A 23,824-nucleotide genomic window follows, 5' to 3' on the forward strand; every position below is an offset into this window, starting at 1 on the left:
TTGGCGAAACAAACAAACATCCTGTTCTGTTTTTCTATTTGCTAGCAGGTGGAGTTCGATGGGTCTTAAGGCGGACGGACTACTTCTTTGTGTTTGTTGGGAAGGAAAGATGCACGCACGGATGAACGGATGGATCGGTGGATGATTGTGTACCTGTACATTATGAGGATAGTGCATTGCATTGCGTTATTGATGGATGGCCTGGTTTGATGTGATGTGAGTGGCAAGTGCTATGTTAATTTTGAGTCAGTTGCTCGGGCTGAGTTCACTTGACCTGGGAGTGTCTCGGTTTTCCGTGATTCTGTTCCAGATATTTTGAATGTGATGGTTCTCCAGTGAAGTGATTGGATCCTAATGTCCGGCAACAGCTCACACTTCATAGTTCTCTTTTGTCGGTCTTTGTTTTGGATGTCAAGTCCGATGATCTTACAAAGTTGTTCTCGAGCCCGCTATCCCTACAAGCCTGCACTCGAGTCCAAAGTCCGTCATCCTCAACCAATGCTATCATTATCTTCAACCCTTTACCTTGACATCTCATCAACTCGAATCCACATCTCATTCCTCTTGGGCGAATTTTCATATCATCGATCAAGACCCAAATCTTCGGTGCTTAAGAAAAGCAAGGAGTTCAGACATCGAGACCAGCAGTTTGTTCGAAGGAAATAAACTACCGAGAGTAAAATTGCAACAAGGAGTTCTGCACTTAGATTTTGTTTTGTTTCAAGTTTGAGCTACAGCAAGTTGATGGGAATCCCAGAATTGATATTTTGTTATTGGACTATGCAAACCAAAAAGTCATGCCTGCATGTCAGTTGGTCTCAAGGGAGTCCTATGATTTATCCAAATCTCTAAATCGGCTCCGCCTTCCGCAAGAAAATCTGGAAACCCAAGATTGATGAACAAACCAGAAAGCCGTGCATGTTACGCAATCATAGGAATGCCCTACGATTTATCCAAACCCTAACCAGATTCCCACTCCCGCAAGAAAAATCCGGAAACCCAAGATTGATGAGAAAACTAAAAGGCCATGCGTGTTGGTTGATCATAGGAAAATACTATGCTCCAAAACCCCACTCAAATCCTCACGACCTGCATGCGGAAATCCTCCCAATAACCATGCTGTGTTCGCTAATGATTCGCAGAGCCAGTGCTATTCATGAAGCGTTAACGCTAACAACATACCTGGCAGAAACAGAGTGAAAGTCGTTAGTCTATCGTCTGGTTTGTCGTTCCTTTTCCCTGGCGGCGGCGGCTTTCGCAAGCCATGCATCCTCAGCTGCCTTACGTTCAGCTGCACGTCGTTGCTGCTCTCGCAGCTCTCTCTGGCGGTTTTCTTCAACCATAGCCTGCCGTGCCCGCTCGTCCCGCTTAAGTCCGTCTCGTTCAGGATCCATGATATCTTTTGATGGGTCGTAGTGCTTCTCGCGTCTGGTCTTCTGGCGTCCGCTCATGTTGATTTTGTGTAGTTCTTATTCTTCGTTGTGCTGATGGTGGGGATGGTGTAATGTTGTAATCTTGTGAAGAGGTGTTCTTGTGTTCTTCGCTATTGAGAGTTAGATGTTGATGGTGAAATAAGAAGAAGGAAATTGAATGAGAATGCTTTCTTTTATGCTCGTTTGGAGGTGTCTGTCTATCGGTGAGTGAGTGTAAGGTGTGTGATTGTAGATGGGTACAATTTGTGTATTGAATCTTTCAGGGCAGCATTTGACTCCCTCATGGATTTTGATATTCGAAAGACTAAAGTCAGCTCCATTGTGATTCGAATACTAGCGTTTCTATAGCGTCATGAGTACCATTGTCAAATTGTGTAGAACACTCAATATGGGACCCATAAGCTTGTCTCTATGATCTGATTCACCTAATACAAGATGATTGTCTAAACGAGATTGAATAATTTTTGAATATACTTTAATTTCTAAACGATCTTACATTGCTCGATGATAACTTCTCTAATGATAAGGAGAATCCTTGGTAGTTACATCAAAATTTTGGAACTAGATGATTTCCCAAGATGTGCAGTCTCCAGAGTCATCAGTCAGCCAGCGATTAGCTGAGCCAATAGACAAAGTACAGGTTAACGGGTTATATCTCCCATACGTAAATCAAATTCGTCTTTCTACGTATTCTTGATAGGACAAATGATGGTACAGTATGAGCAGAATCTGTTAGTTTTCTACTCCACTGCTATATCATGCACCTTGCTAAGTTCCGTTTGGAGATGCAAGAGAAGTGATACATTATTGGACACGTGACTAGTTGCAACACTGCCTTGCTCCACGACACTCGCTCTTTCATCCTGGTTCATGCGCTTGAATCATCATATACTGCACTGTTCACTTTCACACAACCTCTAGAATCTCCTTAGATGGAAACGCCATTCATCACTGTACTAGATCGAAAGAGTATCTCCAGGAAAGGGAGTTAAACCGCTTCCAGTCCCAAATCAGATACTATGAAATGCCACATCTTACTTCTTCAAGGTAAGAACAATCCTAAATGTCGTATACCTGGGACCCAAGTTTGAGTTTCATAGCTCACTTTGTTCTGGAATTAGTCCGTCCCAAATTTGCAAACATGATGGATAGTCTATTCGGCCGCGCTTGAGCCTTTCTTGCGACGTCGAATTTCTCGAGGAGCTCAGCTGTTCGTCCTTTATCCCAGTCTTTGAATCGATATATGATGCTTTTAACAGATTGGCCCTGAACAACAGCTCTAGTATCGGCCTTATATTCTAGGAACAAAGCGATAGTTTTTGCTTCGCGGTCGAGTTCGTTGGAGCCTCCTACTTTCCAACTATTCCGTAAAAGGCTCAGCTCGATGTGTTGTTCCCAAGAGTTTGAACAAGTTGGATCTATTTCTGAGTGGTAATTTGGATCTGCACCGTATCGAAGTAGGATCTGCATCATTTTGTAGTCTCCAGCACATGTTGCAGAGTGTAGCAAAGAAGTGCTGCCCACTGAAGTGTCTACTTTATACCCAAGTTTGAGCTCATGCTCGACGTATGCATAATATGGATATCGAAACGCATATTCGAGAAACGAACGAGGGCTCAGCAACACAGGTAATGTTCCTTTTGGAATTAAGCTGGTGCAATGATCAGGATTCTCAATATCAATTCCTGGCTCTCCTGCTAGCCTGGGGGGAGCTCCCATCAATGTTTTGTATTCGAGGGAAGTTTTTGCAAAGATCGTACGACCCGTGCGATTCAAATCTTGGAGAGCCTTGATATTGGCTTCTGGGTTCTTGTGTTCGATTCTTTTGGTGTACATGTTGAAGCTTTTTAGTAGTGGTTTCAAATCCGGTGACACCAACGACGTCGTTAAGCGTTTGATACGCATGAGGAAAGCGCCAGACAAGCATATATTGACATCAAAGGACTCATCCGTCCCAGAAAGTATGTAGTCACATACTGTCGGTCTGTTGAGAAAGTCTATGACTGTTCGATGGAGATATTGCACTTTTGTTGCGCTGCTGGGCCCTCTTGTTGAATGCAGGTATTGCGCGTCGCTGTGTCCTGTGCCTGTGTGTATCTTACCGGGATTCGCTGCTTCGAGAAGGCCCTTGCACCGGCTGTTCAGCTGCCGCCTCATCCTTTCTGTCCTGTATTTTTCTCAAGACTAGACAATGGTTCCACTTCGGCATCTATTGCTTCGTCTAGACCGTCTACTGCAAAGGAGAGACTTAAGAGGGACAGTGTCTCACCTGCCGCTCGCACAAGTTGGAATAACTTCGATGCTTGCTCGAAGTATGAAGAACTCAGTTGATTGAGTATCTTGGAAAATAACTCTTCAAGATCTCCTGGCAGAGAGTATAGTCTTTTCTGGAGATCTTTCATGTTGTCGCCATCTCGAAGTCCTTCTAATAAAGAAGATATGACCAAGCGAACCCACAGGAAGACTCCAGATGCCTTCCCTGTAACCTCAGCAATCAGATTCTTGGCTTCCTGGGGCTGTATTGATTCTAAGTGGTTGAACATGCTGTGTCCACGAAGTCTCTCCCCCACGAAGAGCATGATGTCCGAAGCTGTCAAGTCCTCCAGCTTCAGCGATGGCCGTTGCTTGAAGGCGACTTCGAATACCAACCATGGCCGGCTGGCAGCACATATCTTGACGTTTGGTCTCGCCGAATGTTCAAGGACAAACGAAGCCAGCTTCGTACAGTCACCGTCGAATTCATCAAGACCATCGATAAAAAGAAGAAGTTCTGAGACTCGTCGGATAATAAACACTTGAACGCAAACTCAAGTTCGGACCAAGTCCAAGCTCGCAAGTCCCCCCCAAACAACTCATATGATTTCCATCGCTGAGGAAAAAGCCTTGGTAAAAGATCTGGGGAGTTGTTGATACAATCATGCAGAAGAGCTTGCAACAAGCCCATCTTAGACATTTGCATCACTGTTCCAGAATTCCAGAAAAAGAAGCCAGCAGTCACCAGAGGTTTACTTCCACTCCAACGCATCAAGTTGTGCTGAGTTCGTCCGTCATTGTAGAGGTATTTACTAATGTCGATTTCCCTGATCCGGGCTTGCCAGTGATCCAGTACAAGTCTTCGTCATTGCTCAGCCACTTGACGAAGCTGCTCCAGTTAAGCGTCTGAGCGTTGCCGGTAATGTTTCTCACAACAGGAGTTTCCCCGTCTGAACTGGTCTCGCTTGCCGCCGGCCCACCACTCGTATCTTTCAGATGGGCCGATAATTGAGCTCCTTGCAGTATCGACTCGCCCTCGATAGCTTGGGCCATAACTGCCAGATATTCAGACTCGCCATCTCGCCCTTCTTGAAAGATCCAATTGAAAGTCCGTTGATGTGCCTCCTCGATACGCTTATATCGATCTCCCATATCCCCAAAGACGAGTTGCTCCAAGATATGCGCCTTGCACAATTGTTCACGGTCGTCTTTACTATAATCTGACAACCTCGAGGAAAATGCAATCCTATCTTGCTGACTTTTCGCCTGCCAATCGTTCTGTTTCAAAGTTTCTATGAGCTCAGCATGCCACGGCTTCTTTGCTTCAGCGTTAATGCGTGTTAAGCCTTGTGGAAATATCAATCTCGTTCGATCCTCGCTTTCAAGCTTCTCTCGCAATGATACGAGTAGGGTAGTATCAAGTTGGCTCCTGTACCTCTCCATTCTCGCCGATAACGCATCAATTGCCTTTTGATTCCAGACACTGCTCAAAGCTTGACGAAAGCTGTCCCACTTTTTATCTGGACCGTTTGCTTTGACTGCTGTGATTGCTTTGACAAGCTCTTGCGAAATTTCATTGCATTTCTTACACAGGTCTACGAGCTGCTTGTCCGTCCGAGACGAGTGTGAAGGCAAGATGTCGATGCTGAGATTTTGAAGACTTTGAGCTATTGTTTCGAGCTCCAAGTTCTCCACGAGGCTCCCATCTGCCGAGTTGTAGATCTCGCGACCCTTGGATACGAGGTCGCTTGTGAACTGGATAAGTTGAATAATGTTTGATGCTAGACCCAAGGCAGTGAGCGGATCCATATCTGAAGGATCGTGACGAAGAAGTAGTTGGACTATGAAATCGAACTCGCAGATTCAAGTCGTAGACAGAGCTTTTGATCAGGCTGGAAAATTGTCGGGTGCAGGGCATTCTCAGCCCCAGTGAGGCTGCATGGTGGCTGAGCAATATGCAGGCGCACCTCACGGCTCTTTCTTCAAAGCATTATATTATGACTGGTAACAACGTTCTTTTTGTCTCTGTGCCTCTGAATGAAAAACAATATTAACAAATTGCGAGTAGCTGGAGTACGAGGATAATGCAGCTGATATCTTAGCGCAGTTGGATCGATTTCTCAAGCCTCACGCATCACGTGCTATTTACAAGGAGAAACATACTTGCAACGAGCACAGATCTACACGCAATGGTTTGGAATGAGCTTAGGGAAGACAACCCAAAATAGGGGCAAATACTGGCACGAGTTAAGCGGATTAAGCGAAAAAACTGCCAAGGTGTAGCCACTTCATGAACGACCAAGGACTCAAGCGAAGCAAAATACGGACAGTATTGCGCAAAACCGATCATCCATTTGTTGAAAAGTTCAAACCATAACTGCATAATCAGAAAATTAAACCCTCATGCTCTTCGATCTCAGTCAAGCCACAACACTACCGGTAGGCCCCCTTTTCATCACCCAACTCATGCAATGCAATAACCTCCCTCGGCCCTCCACGCCTTTAAACATAAGTGCAAAGAACTTCCGAAGAGCTGGGAACAGAGCAAGAGGTGAGGACCTTGTTGTTCTGCTCAATGTCGATGATAGTAGCACCAGTTGTTCCAACAGTTCCTGATCCATCGGTAGCAGAGCAGTCGGTGAACTCAACGGTGCCGAAATCGGCAAAAGTGACCAAAGAGTCGCCCTCCTCGTAGTCCTCAACAATCCATTCTGCGTTGTACTCGCAGAGATCACCGTCCTCGCCCCCAGTGAAAGTGTGGGTAACGGTCGTGCCTGTACTAACGTTCTCGATGACTGCTGTACCAGCAGTATCGGAAGTGGCGGTCACGGTGACCGTGATGGTGTTGCCAGCCGCGATTGAAATGCCGGAGAAATCATAGGCGTAGTCGGGATACCACTCATACCAGGCATCGTAAGTGATACTGGAGCCAGACTTGGTCCAGTCAATACCAGTTTGCAAGATGGCGGTATCGCAAGTGTCACCATCGATCCCAACCCAAGCAGAGCCTGAGCCGGTCGTAGATGGAGTTGGGACGGTGAAAGTTCCGGTCACGGACTTGTAGCCAGTACCGATCAAGACGGCACCAGCCCAGTTCTCGCTGTACTCGACGTTTGAAATGTTGGCGGCTGCAACGGCAGCGGCACCATTGGACTTGATCATGGGGTTGCCGCTGCGGTTGGCAACGCGCTTGCGGTGGCGCTCAGCTCGGCGGGCTGTTCCTGGAGCGGCTATGGCGCCACTTGCGAGAAGCATAGTGGATGCGAGAGTGAAGAACTTCATCTTGAATAAGAAGGAGAACAGGTAGTATTTGCTTGGCAGAAGTGACGGCTGAGATGTCTGGAACTGAGCTTGACTGAAAGGGCTGAGGAGAGAAGACTAAGTGTTGGTGGCTTCCTTGGCATACTTATACTCAGCATAGACGCTGGAAGCTTAACAAAATTCATGATTGTCATATAGGGACCTTCCGGAATAGTATAAAAAGTGTGATAATCCTCAAACCTGCATCCAGAACGTTCAATTTAGCTTTGCGTCCAGGAACAATATGGAAAAACTTTGAGTGGCGGGTACCTGTCCACGTACTGCTGCAGGCCACTCCTCTGCTAGATCCTGCAATGTTCGGCCTAACAGCCACAGAGAGGAAGGACGAAGCGGGGAGCTAGACGTTGAGCCTTGGCCTCTTAGATGAAGCAGCCTTTCCAAGGGGTGATTGGATGTGCCGATTCTAGAATACTTGCTGAGCGAAGGTCACATTCCTAATTCTGAGATAGCATCCGAAAGGCCTCAGATAAGGTTGATGATCACTTCTCCACCTGATCTCCTGTTTGTTGAGCACTGGTCGCTGCTCGTGGACGTATGGGTCCTATAATGCTCAGCTTATGGACTGGGTTCGGAGGTGGCTTGCGAAAGAGCCTCACCCACTATGTTGAACTGCAATGCGGAAAATCTACAGACCACTTCTCCTATCAAAACTGGGGTAAGGATTTGATTACCAGAAATTCAAAGGTCTATGAAACGGGTTGAAGCCGCAAAAGTAATGAGAAAGCCGGCCATTGTTGCTTTACCCCACCATCAGATATTGAAGGAGGGGCATAATAATGCAGGCCATGGCATCTCATCGACTCTTTATTGGTGGGTATATTGGACTCTGGTAAACAAGCTCCCTGATCCTCTGACTCCCCCGCAACCCCCCTGAGCACTCGCTTCGGTGTGGCTGATAAGGAGAGTCGCTAAGCGAATGAGGAACCAGAGCCGAAGAAGCATGGACATGGGATACTGTATGCCGAAGCTACGGGCCCGATGTGATCGCCGGGGTGGAAAGATAAGAACGGTAAGCACAGATTTTGTTGAAGGCTTCTTCTTGGAGTTTTGACTCGGATATCCTGCCTGAATACATGGATTTCATATCGATCTTGTCGTTAAGTATCGCCAATCTTGGCCAGCACGTGAAATATATTCGATTTCATCTGTTGTTGTTTGGATAATTCCTTGGATGAATATCTGCCGGAATCGTGGCGGGAGCTTGGGACTTAGTGGACCATCCGAACATCTTGGGAGTCTACTCCGGCTCCACATCATATCGTGGTCGCCGTCCTTGGCATCTGCACGTCTGCATGTGCCCTCGCATCTTGCGCCATTCCGCTGTGCTTTTCTCCGTCTGCCGTTAGAGTTATCAACCAATACGTATGCTGGAGTGCCTAGGTGAGAGTCACACAACTCGCAGACCTTCCTGATACGTCCTGTTACAATACCATTCAATTCACCGCATGGTGGCATTCGTAACATCACGAAGTCAGAGTCAGTCCGGGACTCATCACCTGCGTTCTCACTTGATCCGTCCGGTCAACAGAGCTGCTGTTTGAGGAAGGGTCTCAGAAGATCTGACGTAGGACGCAACGTATGGACAACAGCATCCGGAAGGTGTTACAAACTTCAACATCAGATGAACGCGGTTTTCGTCTGAAGATTCGGATGAAGGTCGAGTTAATTGTCGACAGAGGTAGATGCTGTTGATTGCGCGTACTGCCCGGCGACTAGACACAAGTTGTTTCGTTTGATAGGCGCTAAGCGATCTCTGCAAGCAGACAAGAAGAGTTGTGATGATCTTTAGCGGCGAATCTGGGATCTGGGATCTACAATCAGCGACAGGCTGACAGCGCCTATCAGCTGCTTTGACCCTTCTGCAGACAATGCGGGACTCGGTCCCGATTGGTTATCCGAACTGCTCCGAAACTGAGACATGCGAGAGAACGAAATCCAGTTTGAGTCGTCCGATCAAGTTCTTGAAGACGAGTAAAAAGCTTGTTGCTGCATGACCTGATGTTGGGTAAGCCGGGTTTACCTCCGGGCATTCTGTTTTGTTTAGCCTGCTGTAAGAAACTTAACATCCCCATTTTTGCGTTGACAACAGTACATATTGCCTCAAAACCACTCGCTCTCGTGAGGGTATTGTACGGTAGGTATGGTAAGCCGAGTGGGTGATGATACGAAGGCTGCTGATGATGGAGATGCGGTGATTGATTCTGAGAAAGAAAGGAACTTGACGTTGAAATTCGGGCGACGCTAAGCATCACGTGGTGCAACACCCATCGAATATGGAATCCAGAGAGCTTCTGAACATCCCTAGCATACATTAGAGATAAGATAGCTGATGGTCTTCTACTGCACCATCAAGCAACTACGATGGCTGTATCGCTTGATGACAGGCAATTCCCTCATCACGTGATACACATTTTCCTTCTACAACATACGGAACTGGCACGCTCTCCTCATTTTGGAGGTTGATTTCCATTGAAAATATAGCCAGACTGCTTGTAAGACTTTCGGTCAGTAATGAGCATGCGAACTCAGGCGACTGCGAAGGTACCGTACTTTTGCATCATGTTCCAAAGTTGGTAACTCATGAAGGCTATCAAATCAGATCTCAAGCTTCCATTCTCCAAAGCCACTTTTGGTATTCTATGTGCAGGCTCAAATTCTCATCCAACCCTTTCCGTTGCACGAGCGCCACAATATGGAAAATGAACGGGATAGCAAGCCTCCTACGCCGAAGGATAGAGACATACACCGCGGCCACCGACAACGGCTGAAAGATGGTCGACAACGATCTCAATCTTGACCCCGTTACAGATTTACCTTCCTAGGAAGAGTCACACTGTCTCTTATACTTTCTCTTGAAGATTCTCATTGAGAAACAATGTCGTCGCACGCTGAGTCTTCTGCTGCGCCTACGCATCCCAATATAGACGAAAGTTCAAAGACGCAACAACTGCAGAAAAACGCTTGTTTGGTATGTAGAAGACGGAAATTGAGGTGTGATGGAGTGAGTCCTTCGTGTGGAAGATGCGCAAGATTGGGTCACGAGTGTATATATAATGATGCCAGAAAGAAGAGTGGTCCAAGGCGCGGATATGTGAAAGGACTTGAGTCGAGACTTGGTATGTCTTCGTTGTGAGAGAAAGCTGCGATAAAGGAAACTGACTTGATATATAGCGCAAGTTGAAGATTTGTTGAAAAAATATGAGACAAGTGAAGGTGGAAAGCATGAAAGTTCAAATACCCTTCACGTAGATATCGGAGATCCTAGTGTCTTTGATGATTTGGACATCCAGATGCCTCTTGATCTAGACCAATCCTTGATGACAAGCGCGGAAGACAACGAAACATTCTCTCGGTCGTTTGATCCCCTGATAACGACACCGTTTTCTGGAATCAACCTCTCAGACCTATCATCAGCTCCGTTAGACGACGCTTCTCTCTGGGCCATGATCGAACTTGGAGTAGAAGAGCCGCTTCCTCCCCAGGACACAATCGACGAACTGTACCGTCCCCTAACTATCTCCGGCGATCAATACTAACCCTAATCCAGAACCGAGATATACTTCACCAAAGTCCACCCCTCAATCCCTATCATACACCAATCTCGCTACCTCGCCTCCCTCAGTCTCCCCACCCACTCTCGGCCCCCAATCTCCCTCCGCTACGCTATCCTCTCACACTCCGCTTCCATAACCCCCTCTTACCACCACCTACACATCCACTTCCACCTCCTCTCCCGCAAATACGCACAGATTGCTGAAACTTCTCCCAATCGTCAGAAATACATCAACATTCAGCACGTGCAAGCTTGGCTCCTGATCGCCATGTACGAGTTCAAGATGATGATGTTTCCCAACGCATGGATGACGACTGGACGCGCTGTAAGGATCTGTCAGATGCTGGGACTGCATAGATTGGATGGGCTGGGGTTGGACGTTAAGAGGACGCTGAGAGGTGTGGGAGAAAGGGGCGAGAGGGAGGAGAGGAGGAGGGCTTTTTGGTGGGGATTCAGTATGGATCGGTATGCGGCAGTCGGGACGGGGTGGCCGTTGATTGTTGATGAGAGGGATGTTTGTTCTTCCTTACGTCCAAGAAATGAGTAGGGAACGCTGATTGTTCTGAAGATCGTGACCAATATGCCTTGTTCGGAAGAAGCTTTTGAGCAAGGAATGGACGACGCTCCAGGGATATCACTGGCGGAAGCCATGAGTCCAGCTCACGCATCTTCCCTCTCTCCATTTGCAGGCTGTGTCGTGGTAGCCAGTCTCACAGGCCGTGTATTTCAGCATCTCCATCGTCCTACGACCACAGTTAGCGAGGAAGAGGAAAATCTCGAGTTCTGGAAGAGGCATCGAAGCATAGACAATACGCTCCTCAACATGTCTCTTTACCTCCCAGCACATCTTCGCTTACCATCTGGATCATCAAACCCTAACACCATCTTTCTCAACATGAGTTTGCAGTCTGCAGTTATTTGTTTACATCAAGCTGCGATTTTCAAAGCCGAAAAACAAATGGCAGGGACTGCAGAACTGGTGGTTGAAGAGAGTAAAGCAAGGTGTTTCGCTGCTGCAATGCAGGTATCACATGTCATGAAATGGGTAGCTCATGTTGATTTGGCAACGGTGAGTCGTATTTCTGCTAACACTTGTAGCCGATATTCGATTTTGTTTAGAGAAAATTCTGCTGATAAGCTCCGACAGCTGAATGTCTACACACCCTTCTCTCTATACGTAGCTACACGTATCTTTGCCGAAATCGCGAAACGAAATCCGTACGACGACGAAGCACAATCATCAATGCGATTCCTTCTTTCCGCCCTAGTTGCCATCAAGGACTCAAATCCACTGGCGGAGTCGTATCTCTTACAACTGGACTTGGAAGGGTTTGGACTTCCCGCGCTGCAGGAAAATGTAACGTTTTCGAACCTTGAACAAAGCGTGGTATGACAACTCCCAGTGCAGTGTTCTCAATGGTATATTGACGATTATGATAGGCCGGTATATCTATTCGAGAAGAATCTGAGAATTCGGAATGGATTACTTTCGTGAGTCCACTTGTGAGGATCGTGGAGCAGACAGGAGAAGGGTCACCAGCCGAGGCTATCTCGCAACCATTTCGTGGCGATAGCGTCTCGACGAGTAATAAGAGTGCTGTGGCGAAAGGGAAGATGGTTGCGACATCAGAGCCCATTGATGATGATGAGCTATCCAGACCAGACACGGACCTATTCGAGGGTGTCGGAGGTATTGAATATCTTGGCGAGGACATCCCGTGGGGGTTAGATGGCAGTTAGATGGCTACCAATAACATTAATCTCACTCTAGGTCTTAGAGGGGAAACAGGGTAGGAGTCGAATTGTGGCGGGAGACTTCCCGGGATATATTTCTATTGGTGCAAAAATGCTAAGCAAGCTGCTTGGGAACCGTGGAGCTGACATTCTATCTGCAACAAATACTCCTTAAAATTAAATCATACAGGAATCATGACGTAGAGCATCTAAATTTTAGAAAATCAAAAATATCTAGAAGCGAACACCACCGTAAGGAAGAAAATATGCTTTATGAACAATTTGGTATCCCCAGCTGTCGCCTCTGACCGTCGCCATAACCTTTGGCCAGGATCGCCTTCTTGAGGAAGACTCAAACTCTATTCTCGGAGTCCATTTCTTTGGCCTGATCTCCCGAAGTGAACTCGTCGGAAATCTCTGCACCAGTACTAGCCGCCGATCTTGCGTCGAAGCAGAAAGCGGGGTGAGATATGTTCAGGACAGCAAAAGCAACAACAATCATCACGCCTTCCAAACCAACGAACAGCCACTGCTGTCGAATGAGGTGACCGGTCCAGCTTTCAGACAATTCGGCGACACGATAGATAGAGCGAATGAAGATGCAGATAGTGGCAATAGCTAACGAAAAGATGAATTGAGAAAATCGCTTTGTAGACCGGACGCTGAGAAGTTTCGTGTCATCTCTATTGTCGTCTGGATGCTTTGAAGTCCTCACAGCGAAGTCGATACAGACTGCCTAAAACTAGTTAGAAGTGAAAATATGTTCAAGGGTGATGAGCTCACCATGAACAAAGTCAAAGTCGAGACTTGGAATGCCAACCCAGCGACCATGATGTGATCACCCAATGCCGAAGAGTGGCCCTGATGACTAGCCATAGATGCCATGGCCCCACCAAGAGCTTGCAGAATCAAAGAGATAACATCACACGGAATGAAGATCCTAGTGTAAGATTCTGGTCTTATTCGAGATTTTTCTGAGCCAAACACTTCCACGATGTTTCGTAGACAGAGGTAGATGCCTCCAGCCATGAAACTTGGTGCAATGGTCAAGCAAACAATTTGAAGCAGGAAACCAGTTTCGTGCCATGGATTGGAGTAAGATATAATGCGGCCGAGGTAGCCGATAATTTCAAGGGTGCAGCAGCAGGCGAGTGCGACAGTGAAGATGCCAAATCGTCGGGTGAGGAGATATGTAAGGATAAAAGCTAGGAGGGAGAGGGCGAAAAGGGAAAGAAAGATCGAGTTGGCGACTAAAGATGGTCGATAGTACCAGAACGAACTGTTCCAATGTTAGTTGTCTGTCGAATTCTCGAGGTGGTGGAAATACCTTGATAGGGAGCATGTTTCAAATGTACAATTTTCGAACTGGTTGGGTGTCGCTCTGACATCGAGTAGACTTGAAAAGGTTGACATAATGACACGACACTTGCAATAGAGTCAAAAAGACAATTGTGATTTGATTTCAGGTTGGAAAGAAAATTGACTGATAGAACTTGTTCTGTTATCTGGACATTCTGACATTTGTCGTCGATCTTTGGGCTTTTAAGAATTTCCAGCTACTGCAGAATCGATACTTCATTCATCCGATTCATTCTGTCGTTGACAATTGTATACCTCCGAAGCATTTTGTGGTCGTCTTGATGGAATTGTGGCTGCAGAAAGAGGCGTTCAACCTGGCAATGCCGACTCCGACTGCGTTTGCGGCATGACATCCGTCCGCAACGAAATGTCATCGCGAATCAGTTGTGTCTCCTTGTAATGAAGTAATGTGCATTTTCGCATACTGGGAGGCTTTGCTGAATGGTATGGTACGTAGCATGGATGATTGTAAGATTGTAAGAGATTGGTGAGGAAAGAAGAAGAGACGGAAAATATTGTCGCGACTGCGTGCTTGGTACAAAAGCCAGCCGTATATATTCCCTAATCCGAAAAAGGTTTAACTCATAAATCATATGAAAACCTCATCCCGTCCTGAAGCTCACTTCACTCTTTCATCGGAGCCAACAGAATCTAGTAGTTTATTATTCGAGTATGTAATTGCTATCTTCACAGAAGCTCTCGTCAAGTGACGATAACCTCATCGGAAGCGTGATCGAGGAGCATCTTGGTTGAAACGTTGGCTGCATAACTCCTGTATACTTTTGTCAACAAGTCTATTCTTTACATTTGTGTGAATCTCATGTCTCTAGCTTTAAAAGATAGTGGCATACTCGGTCAGTCGATCGTCTTACAAGCCAAGTTGGCTGGGTATGGGAAGCAGAGGATAGATGTATATCACATGAGCCTTATACCTATTCAGGTGCCGATTAGCGTTTCTTGACCTTGTGGTTGAGTGGGAAAGGACTCTAAGAAGAAAACTTGACGTTATCACCATTTCCACCAATCCTTTCAGCTATATCTTTGCTTAAAACTTCACATTTAAGCTTGCGCCTGGTCACGTGGTAGCGCTTTCCACCAGTCCAAATCGAAACCCTTTCATAAAATGTTTCCATGTTTGCTTATGTTTTCGATTCTCAGCACTATAAAAAATGAAACAGTATTGAATACTTGACATCTCTACAACGCCTTCTTCATAGACTTCGAGAATGATTCCTAGGTATTCTTCTCGCAACGCGTCAGCCATTCTCATCTCTCGACAAATACAACAAACTCATATCATAATATCGATCGTTCAAGATCTCCAAATCCGTTTACATATAATGGAACAAAATTCAACAGTTGCCGAAACCATTATGGCTTCTCCAACCTCAGAAGCGGGCAATGTTCCGTCATCAAGCTTTGATGCCCTAGACGAGCGAGCCGCTGCCGACAAGCCTGAAGCTCTATGGCAGGAGAAATTCAGCTACGATTTGCCAGGAGCGGTGATCATCGATCCTGATACGACATCAGCCTTGGCCGCTGCACGCTCAGAATACAACAGCAAAGAAATGACCTCTCAAGGAGGACGCATGGTATTCTGGACCGATGCATCAACGAACGGTGGTTTCGTCGGACGCTCTGGAATGGGAGTAGTGTACAAAAGAGGCCCAAGTCGCTGGATCTCACTGTCGTACCACGTCAGGAAAGAGGTCAATATATGGGCAGCCGAAATGGGAGCTATCGCGAAAGCGCTTCAGATTGCTGATGAAGAGGTCACCAAAACGAAAGCGCGACCATCAGTCGTTGTCATTTATTCAGACTCGCATAGAGCTCTGTGGAATTATCAGAAAGGTGGCATGCAATCCGTTTGGTTTTCAAGGCCTTTAGCTAAGCCTGGTCTCAAGGCAGCATATAATCTCAGACGACTTGGGATAGAAATTGAGTTACGTTGGATCCCTGGCCATTTCAATCAGGACCATAAACTGCCTATCAAGGGCCACGTTCTTGCCCACTCTGCAGCGAGGAACGGTGCAAGATTCAAACCTCTTCCTCATATCAACGACTTTGTTGTCGACCACAAATCCAATCCGAAAAAGAAGAAGCGAGCAACAGTCGCGATCTTCAAAACAGGAGTCACCGTGGAATAAATTGCCATGGGAGTGGATCAAGATTTTTTATTGGTATGTCTATCTACGTTAAACTAGCCTCGCTCTCGCCTTGTTCATCCAAAGATGCAAATTCCAACACGCGCTTTTGCTCCTGGACATCCCAACATCCTGATTGCACTTGGCTACAGCGAGGACTATGAGGGATGAGTGATTTTTCGAGAGAATTCCTAAGTAGTCCATTTTATTCGTCAGCACGTTACTGAGTAGGCGAGGAAAAAGCCAAAGCAAAAACCCAGACAGTGATTGTCCATCTGCTTGGTTTGGAATCGAACCAAACTCCCATGAGCGTCCTCAATGAGTATCCCCAGAGCCTCCACACCTGAACAAACGAAAGCCACACCTACCTATGTTAAGAATGGAGGACAGAGGCAACGATTGCTGTGCAAGGTGTCGATCTGCGAGTCTCATGGTTAGCTACAGGCCACGAGAAGATGTGGTTGGAGACGACAAGGCCACAGTAACACTAGGAAGGGGTATAGGAGTGTACGAAAGGTTAGACTTACAGCTCCCAAGCATTGCGATGAGTTGGCAGTGAGGATGATTGCTAAGAAAGACTGCTTGGCGACCGTGACCGAACAAATGTCGAGAGAAGTTCTCGAAAATAGAAAGTGAAGGTAGTAAGACAGACTTAGAGAAGCAAAGACAAGTGGTTGGTTGTCTTGGGTTCGCATGGATTACAGTCTCGAAAGTTGATGATTCGTTGTCGATGAAGAGAGGAAGAAGAAGCGCACGAGAAAGGAGGGAAGACGTTTCTTGTCGTATCTATCAATTCTGGCAGGAACAATGCTGCATGACATATGGAGGAAAGAACTTCCGGAATAATGCTCTTACCCCACGAAGCTTCAGAAGTCTGCAGCATGTGTAGGACACTGAGATTCCTCCCAAATAAGCTTGGATGTTTAAAGCAGAGAACAACTGAAGTTTTTCGCAAACTGTAGTACACTGTTTATTCTTTGCGCCATGTTTACCTGTACTTGATGACGGGAGGTCGAGGAAGGGTCAAGTCACGTGCCGTGTAGAGTTTACTGCCTAGGTGGGCATGTATTTTCGTCTGTATATCCGAAGTCTCTTCCTGCTCAATTCAGTCTCTAAGATAATTTATACTACTGATTAAGCCCATGGTTCCAATGCAATGTACTAGATATCTGAGGCAGACAAGGGCAGATTTCAAGCTAGTTCTTATTAAGGTACTATCACTTGGCAGTGTTGAGATGGATATGCGGTATAATTAGACTCAGGTTGATATTTAAGAAGTATATTCCCATCTATCCCTCCACTCCAGCTCTAACTCCAACTCCAAATCCAACCCCTTGTACATTAGACTTTCCAATTTCGGCCCAGAGACGTCTCAAATACAAAGCTAAGGGCAAAGTTTTCCGTCGCGCCATGATGGATACGTCGTCTAAAGACCACATGCTGCTTTTCTCGTCTCTAAGCCCGCGACTACCATGATTCCAATGATCAACGCGAACAAAAAGCTCGTGTACAGTTTATACCATGTCGTACTGACACAAGGGATGATAGTAGACGACGAATCCCCGATCTAAAAGTACGTCCCCATTATGGCTATAGTCGTGCTCAACCAAAGCAGGTAGAAGGAATTGATGAATAAATTTGTTGAGGTGAATTTTCCGCCGTTCAGGGGGAGATGTAGTACATCGTGATTCCCCAAAGAGCGACCAATATGCCCATGAAAATCGTTCGATGCAGATAGCCACGCCAAGAGGAAGTCCGATGAAAGGCTCCTTCTTCTTGTTCGCCGTCCGAAGTTAACATTTCTGCCTCAGAGAGGCGCTCGATGGAGATACTGGCGCTGTGTTTAGGGTATGCATGACCCTTCGAGCCCAAAGTGTCCATCTCGGTCACTTTGCTGTCGCTGATTTGGAAAAGGAGAACTTGTAGTCGTCGCTCAACCAAAACGCGATTGGTAGCCGAAATAGCCCGAATATAGTCAACGGGATAAAGACCTTGCTGATCGAGACCGTGTCTCCATATGAGTAGGACTTCGGGAAGATTACTCCCATCAAGAGCGCATATATGGCTGAGATTCCCTGCAACGCTACTACCAGGGTTGCCGCCGCAGAACCGGATATGATGTCGATGTGGGTTTGCGACGGGGGTATTCGACAATGCAAACGACTCGACCAGATCATGTATTCACTTCCATTCCAGCCTCCGTCCGTCCAGAATACGGCATTTGAAGCTGCCATTTCCATTGCACTCCACGATTTAGCCCGGACGCGCCGATCTAGGATTGCGAAATAGCGCCACATGATTGAAGTTGGATTGTAAAAACCAAATTTGTCGTGCCAGCTAAGCTTCTTTGATGTGAGAATGGTAGGAGTGGGTACGCCGGCTATTATATGAACAAGTAGAGGAGCGAGGCAGAGCGTTATGAGATCCATCCATTCGCCATAAGTAATTTTTTGAGATTGGTGACTGAATAGAACGGTCATTCGTTCCGTGAGGCTCGACTTGAAGAGTCAGCTTTGACAGGAAACGAGAATCTGATAACTCGAATAGAACTAGAACTTACCATGATCAATTATGATCTGCGGATTAGACTTAGAAAAGTCATAAGCTGTCATAAAGAGCGGAGCGAGAACGCATAATTGTGCAAAAAGTGACAAATATCGTAAGAATGTTAGAATCTTTTCAACGACCAGCAACATGTACCTAACTAGATACTCAAATACAAGAGGCTGAGGGGTGCGGCTCGCCGCGGCGCTTGCCTTTATCATCGGGTAAGGTTCAAGCCAGCGTCTTTACTTTGCCACCACATCAAGGAGTGCACACAAAAGAAAATACAAGACAATTTCATCCCAAACCAAGCCAATTGCATATTACGCCTCGACACAACTGGTATTTATAGCTTCTGACCGAGCGTCAAGGTGATAGTGGGATTCATGTGCATAAGCGTTCGGCACCCTCGAGACGATTAGTCATTTGTGTAGGAGTCATTCCGGCTGTCGCAGAGCTAAATCGTCGGCTCTCTCAAAAGCAGCCATACAATTGAAGCCTTGAATTCTGAACTAATCTTTTGCATTATATCGTACTGATTGTTCATCTATCTGAAGGCTGATCCCCAGATATTGATCCAACTCTAATCCCATGATCCTCGTGTACTAATGTATAGTCTATCGGCAATGCGCCTCCGCACCTCACATTGTAACATGACCTCCGCACTTGGAGCAATACGGTGTAGTATTTCCCGTCCCACACTGCCCACAATACTTCATCTGTCCAACCTTCGAAGTGTCATACTGACTCTGTAACGGAACATCCTGATACGGCCTTGTCGCGTATCCAGGTGGAAGCTGCTGCTCCTGCTGAGGCTCATACTGCCGAAGTGGCATCCCCGTCTCATTGTGGATCGTATTGTTGTTTTGTACCACCGTGGTAACTGCAACGTATCCCCTCCTCTGAAAACACCTCACAATCAACAGAACCCAGAAAGTAAACTTCAGGAGCACAGCAATGACAATAAATGCAATTCCTGCGTACCACTCGCCCGTGTTGCCGTAGCAGGTTGTGGTAAATTCGTCGTTCTCGATACAAATGGAACCAGATTCGAAAGCGCCTATGAGACCGCCGCCGATGATGAAGCAGCAAATCCAGGCAATGAGGACTCCCATAGGCACCCATATTGACATTGGTGGTTTGCCCGTGTGGACTGTGGATGCGATGGTCTGGGGAGCCCCATTGGAGTATTGAGGGGCTGCCATCGGTTGGAGGTTTCAGAGAGTTGAGCGTAAATTTGATTGGGATGTTTCGTGCTCGTGGAGGAAGTATATATCGAGTGTTTCTCAAGGTGAGTGACTGTTGATGTGAAGAAAGGGGAAGCTCTTCGCTCAAAAGCAGGACGTGAAAAAAAAGCGGCAGGAACATTAGGCTCTTTTAAACCAAACTCATGGATGCTGATCCCTGGACTGTGAAGGCTCAAAGCGCCCAGCTGAACAACCCGCCTCCAACATTCGATACTTGTGGCCTAGATGCTTGTCTCAGCCGCAGCCTATAATTCGCTGCCAGCAGCGATAAAGTTTCCAACCAGGCACCGATTCAGGGGTTTTCATGGGAAATAGATTGCGCATCCTTTTTTGAACATCGTATCGCGTATTTTTGGTAAAAGAATTCACAGAGTCATCCTGCGCTTCGAGAGAAACACGATCTATTTCCCAAGTTCCCATGTAGTTTGCAAAGACTAAGACCGAAAGGTTTCATGAGTTGTTAAGTTTTGTCTCGTACGGTACGCCGTCTCGCTCGACCTGGCGCAATTGCTTGCTTTTACCCATCCTGACTGTGAGAGGTTGAATCAAACGAGAACGAGGAATAACCAGGAAATTGACATTTATCGATAGAAATTGATGCATCTATGACATGCAATACGAAATGGCATTGTGCAGAGATTCAAGAACTGTTTCGAGAGCATTAAGCCACCCCTACATTGTGTTAGCCACAGAATGTTGGAGGGGCTGGTAAGGCTTGGGCGGCGATCTTTATGAACCTGCTTGACTGCTGCGCTTGGCTTAATCTGATTGCATACAAGTCTCATCCCAGGATTTACATGCTCTTTATCAAAGCTTCCAATTGCTCACTCTTCCAGTGTTGTGAAATACTCGCGTGGGTCTCATCCTCAACCCTGAAAGTCGCTCTACCGCCCAGCCGTGCCGCTATTTGCTCGCCATGGTTAAGTGGAACGTGAGTATCATGCTTTCCATACCACAGTTGTATAGGTAAGTCGTGGCGAATATCCTCTATCCGAAAAGCAAAGTCTGTACACATCACCTTGCCATCCTGCAACGTCCCATCAAAGCCTTGAGCGTAACTTTCCCGCGAGGATCGCAGGAACAATCTCAGAAAGTCTTCATCTGTCGTGACTTCAAGGTCTTTCTTATGGGTCGTTGCTTTAGAGCTTGCAATCTGCTGCTGGAGAACCTCAAAACGCTTTTCGTCACTCCAGTCCAAGCGTGCTGCTGGGTCTCGTTGGAGAAACCATCGCAACAAAATGGCGGGGCTATATCGCCATCCATAAGGAAAGCCAATCCAGTGTATAAAGTCCGCACCACGCATCCCGATGTCAGGCGGACCAAGACCACAGACGATAGAAACAGACTTGAGCTTATCGGGAGATAATGACATTGCACACACGAGAGCATAAGGTCCACCTCCTGATACTCCCTACCCAATTCGCACCATCAGCAAGCACACTTAAATATTCTCAACGGCGAGCATTCGTACCAAAACGCTGTATTCATCCAACTTGAGATGGTTGGCAAGATATTCTATGTCCTTTGGATAATCAAGTAGTGTTCGATCAGGATGTGATGAGCTCCAGCCATAGCCTGGTCTATCTGCAGCAATAATCCGAGCACCTAACTTCAGGCCCAAGTCATCATAACCAGCAGCCTCTAGACGAGAGCCTGGAAGGCCATGCATGTATAAAATAGGTCGTCCAGTCAGCGAGCCATACTATGCACACCCGAGATTTCGTCCATCGGGCAGGGTGAGAGTGTCGGAACTATCGTTGTCCAGACGATATCGGCACTTAGGAGGAGGTTCGCCTCCGGACGGACTTTGAGATCTGGCTGGGGTTCCAACTGCTGTAAAGCTGGTCAATGACCGCTGCAAGTATGCTCTCAAGTTTGTAATTAGAGACATGTTGATGGGAAAGAATGTTCGATGATTCCGAGGTGCGGGGTATTTTGATATTCTGCTGCTAAGCGAGCCCCTTGCTTAAGGTCGCTCTTTGGCCTTTTTCTCCACGACTTTACATGCACCTTTCCACCTCGAAATGAATGAATGTCCCCGGTAGATGACTGCTTTTGATTTGGTGAAAGCAATTAACTAGTTGCCTATTCTAAAATTTATCAAGTTGATGGTTAGAAAAGTAACAGTGGTGTTCTCCTTAACCTTAATTTGTATTGTTTTTGATATCAAGTGTCTCAATTAACAGATAAAAGTCGTTTGGTTTAGCTTCTGACCAGACTACTATGTTCCTTTCTTTTGGCCAAAGTCAGTCCCCATTCTTAATAACATCCGCAATCTTCTCAGCAAACATATACACCGAGCCAGACGGATGGCCAGGAATACTAAACGGCACCGCCGAGAGATCCACAACTCTCAATCCCTCGACCCCAAAAACCTTAGCCTTCGAATCTACAACCCCTTCTTCCCCATCGAACAGGTAGAGCTTGGATGCCAAACAGGAGCCACTACACCACGTAGCCACACCAAGATATCAGCATCTGACTGTACATCTGGGCCAGGTAAGATTTCGGGTCCGACTTTGATGGGTTTGAGGACATCGCTGGCCCAGGCTTGACGACAGCGTTTGACTGCTGCCACTAGGAGTTCACCGTCTGCGGGGTCGGTGAGCCATCCCATGTTGATCAGTGGTGGATCTAACATGCTGGAGCTAGATATTGTGACATTGCCCCGAGAAAACGGGGCTTGGATCGTGCCGCTCATGGCTCCAACAGTAGTTGCATTCGCACCAGGCGTATTCGGATATGCAAGGACAATGTATTCGAGTTCAGGCCAATCCGCTGGAATCGTATTCAGGAGATCACTCGTCCGCTTTGTGAAGTTTCTCATTGATGGAGGAATCTTTTCAAATGCGATGAAACCACCAGCGGAGCTGTAAGGCCCGGTTGCATTGTTGAAGTAGTTGGAAAGTAAATTGGCCGTTTGTGTGGGGTCTGCTACGAGAGCAGCGGTATTGGGTGTGTTGACTCCGCTAAGCACATCGAAGAATATCTGATCTTGTAGGTTTTGTCCTACGCCAGGGAGATCGACGACAACCGGGATATCGTTAGCTTCAAGTGTTGCTTTGGGACCGATTCCTGGTTGTATGTTAGAGCGCGTGGCATAGGAACCAGGTTGTTTGATTGCATTACCGGACACCATGAGCAACTGAGGAGAATGAAACACGCCAGCAGACAATATGACTTCCTTGTTAGCTGAAATGATGTATTCGTACCCATTGGTGGAGACCAAGACAGAGTTCGCTTTCTGTGGGGTTCCTTGATCAAAGAGGATACGCTGCGCCTGAGTATGTGTATAAACCATGATGTCTGTGTCTTCAATGGCCTGTCGTAGATAGCTTGCCTCCGAGGAAGAACGTGTCGCATCTTTTGCTTTTATCTCAGATGTGACCCATCCTCCGTATCCGGAGAGGATACCACTACTGAAGCCGGTTGGGCTGAGCGGAAGTCCAATTGATTGCATGCCCAGAGCGAGCCAAGTCCCTGTAATATCAACCCAATTACCCCAAGATACTTGTACGGGTCCATTGAGTGAGTTATCAAAAGCTTTGGGCTCATACAGGACAGTAGCATTCTGGACGTTACGCTTAGCGAGATCAGGGGGCGTGAGGGTAGTAGACTTCTTGAAGTAAGGAAGGATATTTGGCCATGTGTAGCTTTGGTCCCCAACAAGATCAGCCCAATATTGGTAGGAGCCAATCGAACCACGGTGATAACCCAAAGTATTGATAGCTGAGCATCCACCTAGAGTCTTTCCTCGGGCGAAATGAATTCGTCGATTATTAGCTGATGTTTGAGGTTCAGTGATTAAGTCCCAGTCTACCAGAGGCTGCCTGGGGTAGGACGTGGAGACCGAGAGCACTGGCATTGCCAAAGCATACCAAGGTACAACGCTCTGATTGCCATTCTCTACCTCATAGAAACCTCCTCCCTCGACAACGGCAACTGATGATGTTTCTGCAAGCCGTGCTGCAACGGCTAGACCACCCGTGCCTCCGCCAATTACTAAACGTTTTCCTCAGCAGGGAGCAACATGACTTTGTATATTTCATACCAACATAATCATACGAAGCGTTTCCCGGGATCGCGAAGGCACTAGAGAATATGCGCTGCTTGGAAGGGGAATTTGCGAACACTTGAACATAGCAAAGAACCGATACAACTACTGAACGAATCCACATCTTTTGTAGCTTTGACGACTTGATAAGCATATATTTCCAAATCTAATGTCAAAATACA

The 23,824-nt window shown here is 46.7% G+C and overlaps 12 protein-coding genes across 12 annotated transcripts; 3 read left to right on the top strand and 9 right to left on the bottom strand.

Moving 5' to 3' along the window:
* The first annotated feature begins 297 nt into the window (after nt 1-297).
* On the top strand, nt 298-796 carry LY89DRAFT_194793 (uncharacterized protein). Its single transcript, XM_018205730.1, has one exon. The coding sequence runs from the start codon at nt 355-357 to the stop codon at nt 664-666; it is 312 nt and encodes a 103-aa protein (XP_018067191.1). The 5' UTR covers nt 298-354; the 3' UTR covers nt 667-796.
* A 1,738-nt stretch (nt 797-2,534) lies between these two features.
* On the bottom strand, nt 2,535-3,269 carry LY89DRAFT_737743 (uncharacterized protein; the record flags this gene model as incomplete). The annotated part of the gene is made up of 1 exon (XM_018220294.1): nt 2,535-3,269. The coding sequence occupies one exon, from the start codon at nt 3,267-3,269 to the stop codon at nt 2,535-2,537; it is 735 nt and encodes a 244-aa protein (XP_018067192.1).
* A 317-nt stretch (nt 3,270-3,586) lies between these two features.
* LY89DRAFT_699451 (uncharacterized protein) lies at nt 3,587-5,495 on the bottom strand (the record flags this gene model as incomplete). Its single annotated transcript, XM_018217057.1, has 4 exons — nt 3,587-4,227; nt 4,347-4,467; nt 4,500-4,575; nt 4,759-5,495. 4 exons carry the CDS (start codon nt 5,493-5,495, stop codon nt 3,587-3,589), a joined length of 1,575 nt encoding a protein of 524 aa, XP_018067193.1.
* A 346-nt stretch (nt 5,496-5,841) lies between these two features.
* LY89DRAFT_195318 (uncharacterized protein) lies at nt 5,842-7,338 on the bottom strand. The gene is made up of 2 exons (XM_018205733.1): nt 7,257-7,338; nt 5,842-7,187 (listed from the first exon to the last, which is right to left on the bottom strand). The coding sequence occupies exon 2, from the start codon at nt 6,966-6,968 to the stop codon at nt 6,189-6,191; it is 780 nt and encodes a 259-aa protein (XP_018067194.1). The 5' UTR covers nt 6,969-7,187; nt 7,257-7,338; the 3' UTR covers nt 5,842-6,188.
* A 1,321-nt stretch (nt 7,339-8,659) lies between these two features.
* On the bottom strand, nt 8,660-9,600 carry LY89DRAFT_195265 (uncharacterized protein). The gene has a single exon (XM_018205732.1). The coding sequence runs from the start codon at nt 9,317-9,319 to the stop codon at nt 8,849-8,851; it is 471 nt and encodes a 156-aa protein (XP_018067195.1). The 5' UTR covers nt 9,320-9,600; the 3' UTR covers nt 8,660-8,848.
* Nucleotides 9,601-9,882: 282 nt separating this feature from the next.
* LY89DRAFT_592586 (uncharacterized protein) lies at nt 9,883-11,953 on the top strand (the record flags this gene model as incomplete). Its single annotated transcript, XM_018209705.1, has 5 exons — nt 9,883-10,123; nt 10,179-10,506; nt 10,555-11,074; nt 11,129-11,629; nt 11,708-11,953. The coding sequence occupies 5 exons, from the start codon at nt 9,883-9,885 to the stop codon at nt 11,951-11,953; spliced, it is 1,836 nt and encodes a 611-aa protein (XP_018067196.1).
* A 475-nt stretch (nt 11,954-12,428) lies between these two features.
* On the bottom strand, nt 12,429-14,133 carry LY89DRAFT_622860 (putative sphingoid long-chain base transporter RSB1). Its single transcript, XM_018210990.1, has 3 exons — nt 13,622-14,133; nt 13,078-13,573; nt 12,429-13,030 (listed from the first exon to the last, which is right to left on the bottom strand). The coding sequence occupies exons 1-3, from the start codon at nt 13,705-13,707 to the stop codon at nt 12,647-12,649; spliced, it is 966 nt and encodes a 321-aa protein (XP_018067197.1). The 5' UTR covers nt 13,708-14,133; the 3' UTR covers nt 12,429-12,646.
* Nucleotides 14,134-15,026: 893 nt separating this feature from the next.
* On the top strand, nt 15,027-16,019 carry LY89DRAFT_785412 (uncharacterized protein; the record flags this gene model as incomplete). The annotated part of the gene is made up of 1 exon (XM_018222893.1): nt 15,027-16,019. The coding sequence occupies one exon, from the start codon at nt 15,027-15,029 to the stop codon at nt 15,798-15,800; it is 774 nt and encodes a 257-aa protein (XP_018067198.1). The 3' UTR covers nt 15,801-16,019.
* A 1,210-nt stretch (nt 16,020-17,229) lies between these two features.
* On the bottom strand, nt 17,230-18,298 carry LY89DRAFT_755949 (uncharacterized protein). The gene is made up of 2 exons (XM_018221360.1): nt 17,688-18,298; nt 17,230-17,634 (listed from the first exon to the last, which is right to left on the bottom strand). Exons 1-2 carry the CDS (start codon nt 18,275-18,277, stop codon nt 17,460-17,462), a joined length of 765 nt encoding a protein of 254 aa, XP_018067199.1. The 5' UTR covers nt 18,278-18,298; the 3' UTR covers nt 17,230-17,459.
* A 555-nt stretch (nt 18,299-18,853) lies between these two features.
* Nucleotides 18,854-19,729, bottom strand: LY89DRAFT_687791 (uncharacterized protein). The gene has a single exon (XM_018215578.1). The coding sequence runs from the start codon at nt 19,472-19,474 to the stop codon at nt 18,983-18,985; it is 492 nt and encodes a 163-aa protein (XP_018067200.1). The 5' UTR covers nt 19,475-19,729; the 3' UTR covers nt 18,854-18,982.
* A 652-nt stretch (nt 19,730-20,381) lies between these two features.
* On the bottom strand, nt 20,382-21,479 carry LY89DRAFT_709397 (alpha/beta hydrolase fold protein; the record flags this gene model as incomplete). The annotated part of the gene is made up of 3 exons (XM_018217752.1): nt 20,382-20,999; nt 21,060-21,241; nt 21,299-21,479. 3 exons carry the CDS (start codon nt 21,477-21,479, stop codon nt 20,382-20,384), a joined length of 981 nt encoding a protein of 326 aa, XP_018067201.1.
* Nucleotides 21,480-21,722: 243 nt separating this feature from the next.
* On the bottom strand, nt 21,723-23,738 carry LY89DRAFT_195374 (FAD-linked reductase). The gene is made up of 2 exons (XM_018205734.1): nt 22,718-23,738; nt 21,723-22,663 (listed from the first exon to the last, which is right to left on the bottom strand). Exons 1-2 carry the CDS (start codon nt 23,451-23,453, stop codon nt 21,978-21,980), a joined length of 1,422 nt encoding a protein of 473 aa, XP_018067202.1. The 5' UTR covers nt 23,454-23,738; the 3' UTR covers nt 21,723-21,977.
* Nucleotides 23,739-23,824: the final 86 nt, after the last annotated feature.

This window comes from Mollisia scopiformis (genome assembly GCF_001500285.1).
Source record: "Mollisia scopiformis unplaced genomic scaffold LY89scaffold_20, whole genome shotgun sequence".
Taxonomy (NCBI): domain Eukaryota; kingdom Fungi; phylum Ascomycota; class Leotiomycetes; order Helotiales; family Mollisiaceae; genus Mollisia; species Mollisia scopiformis.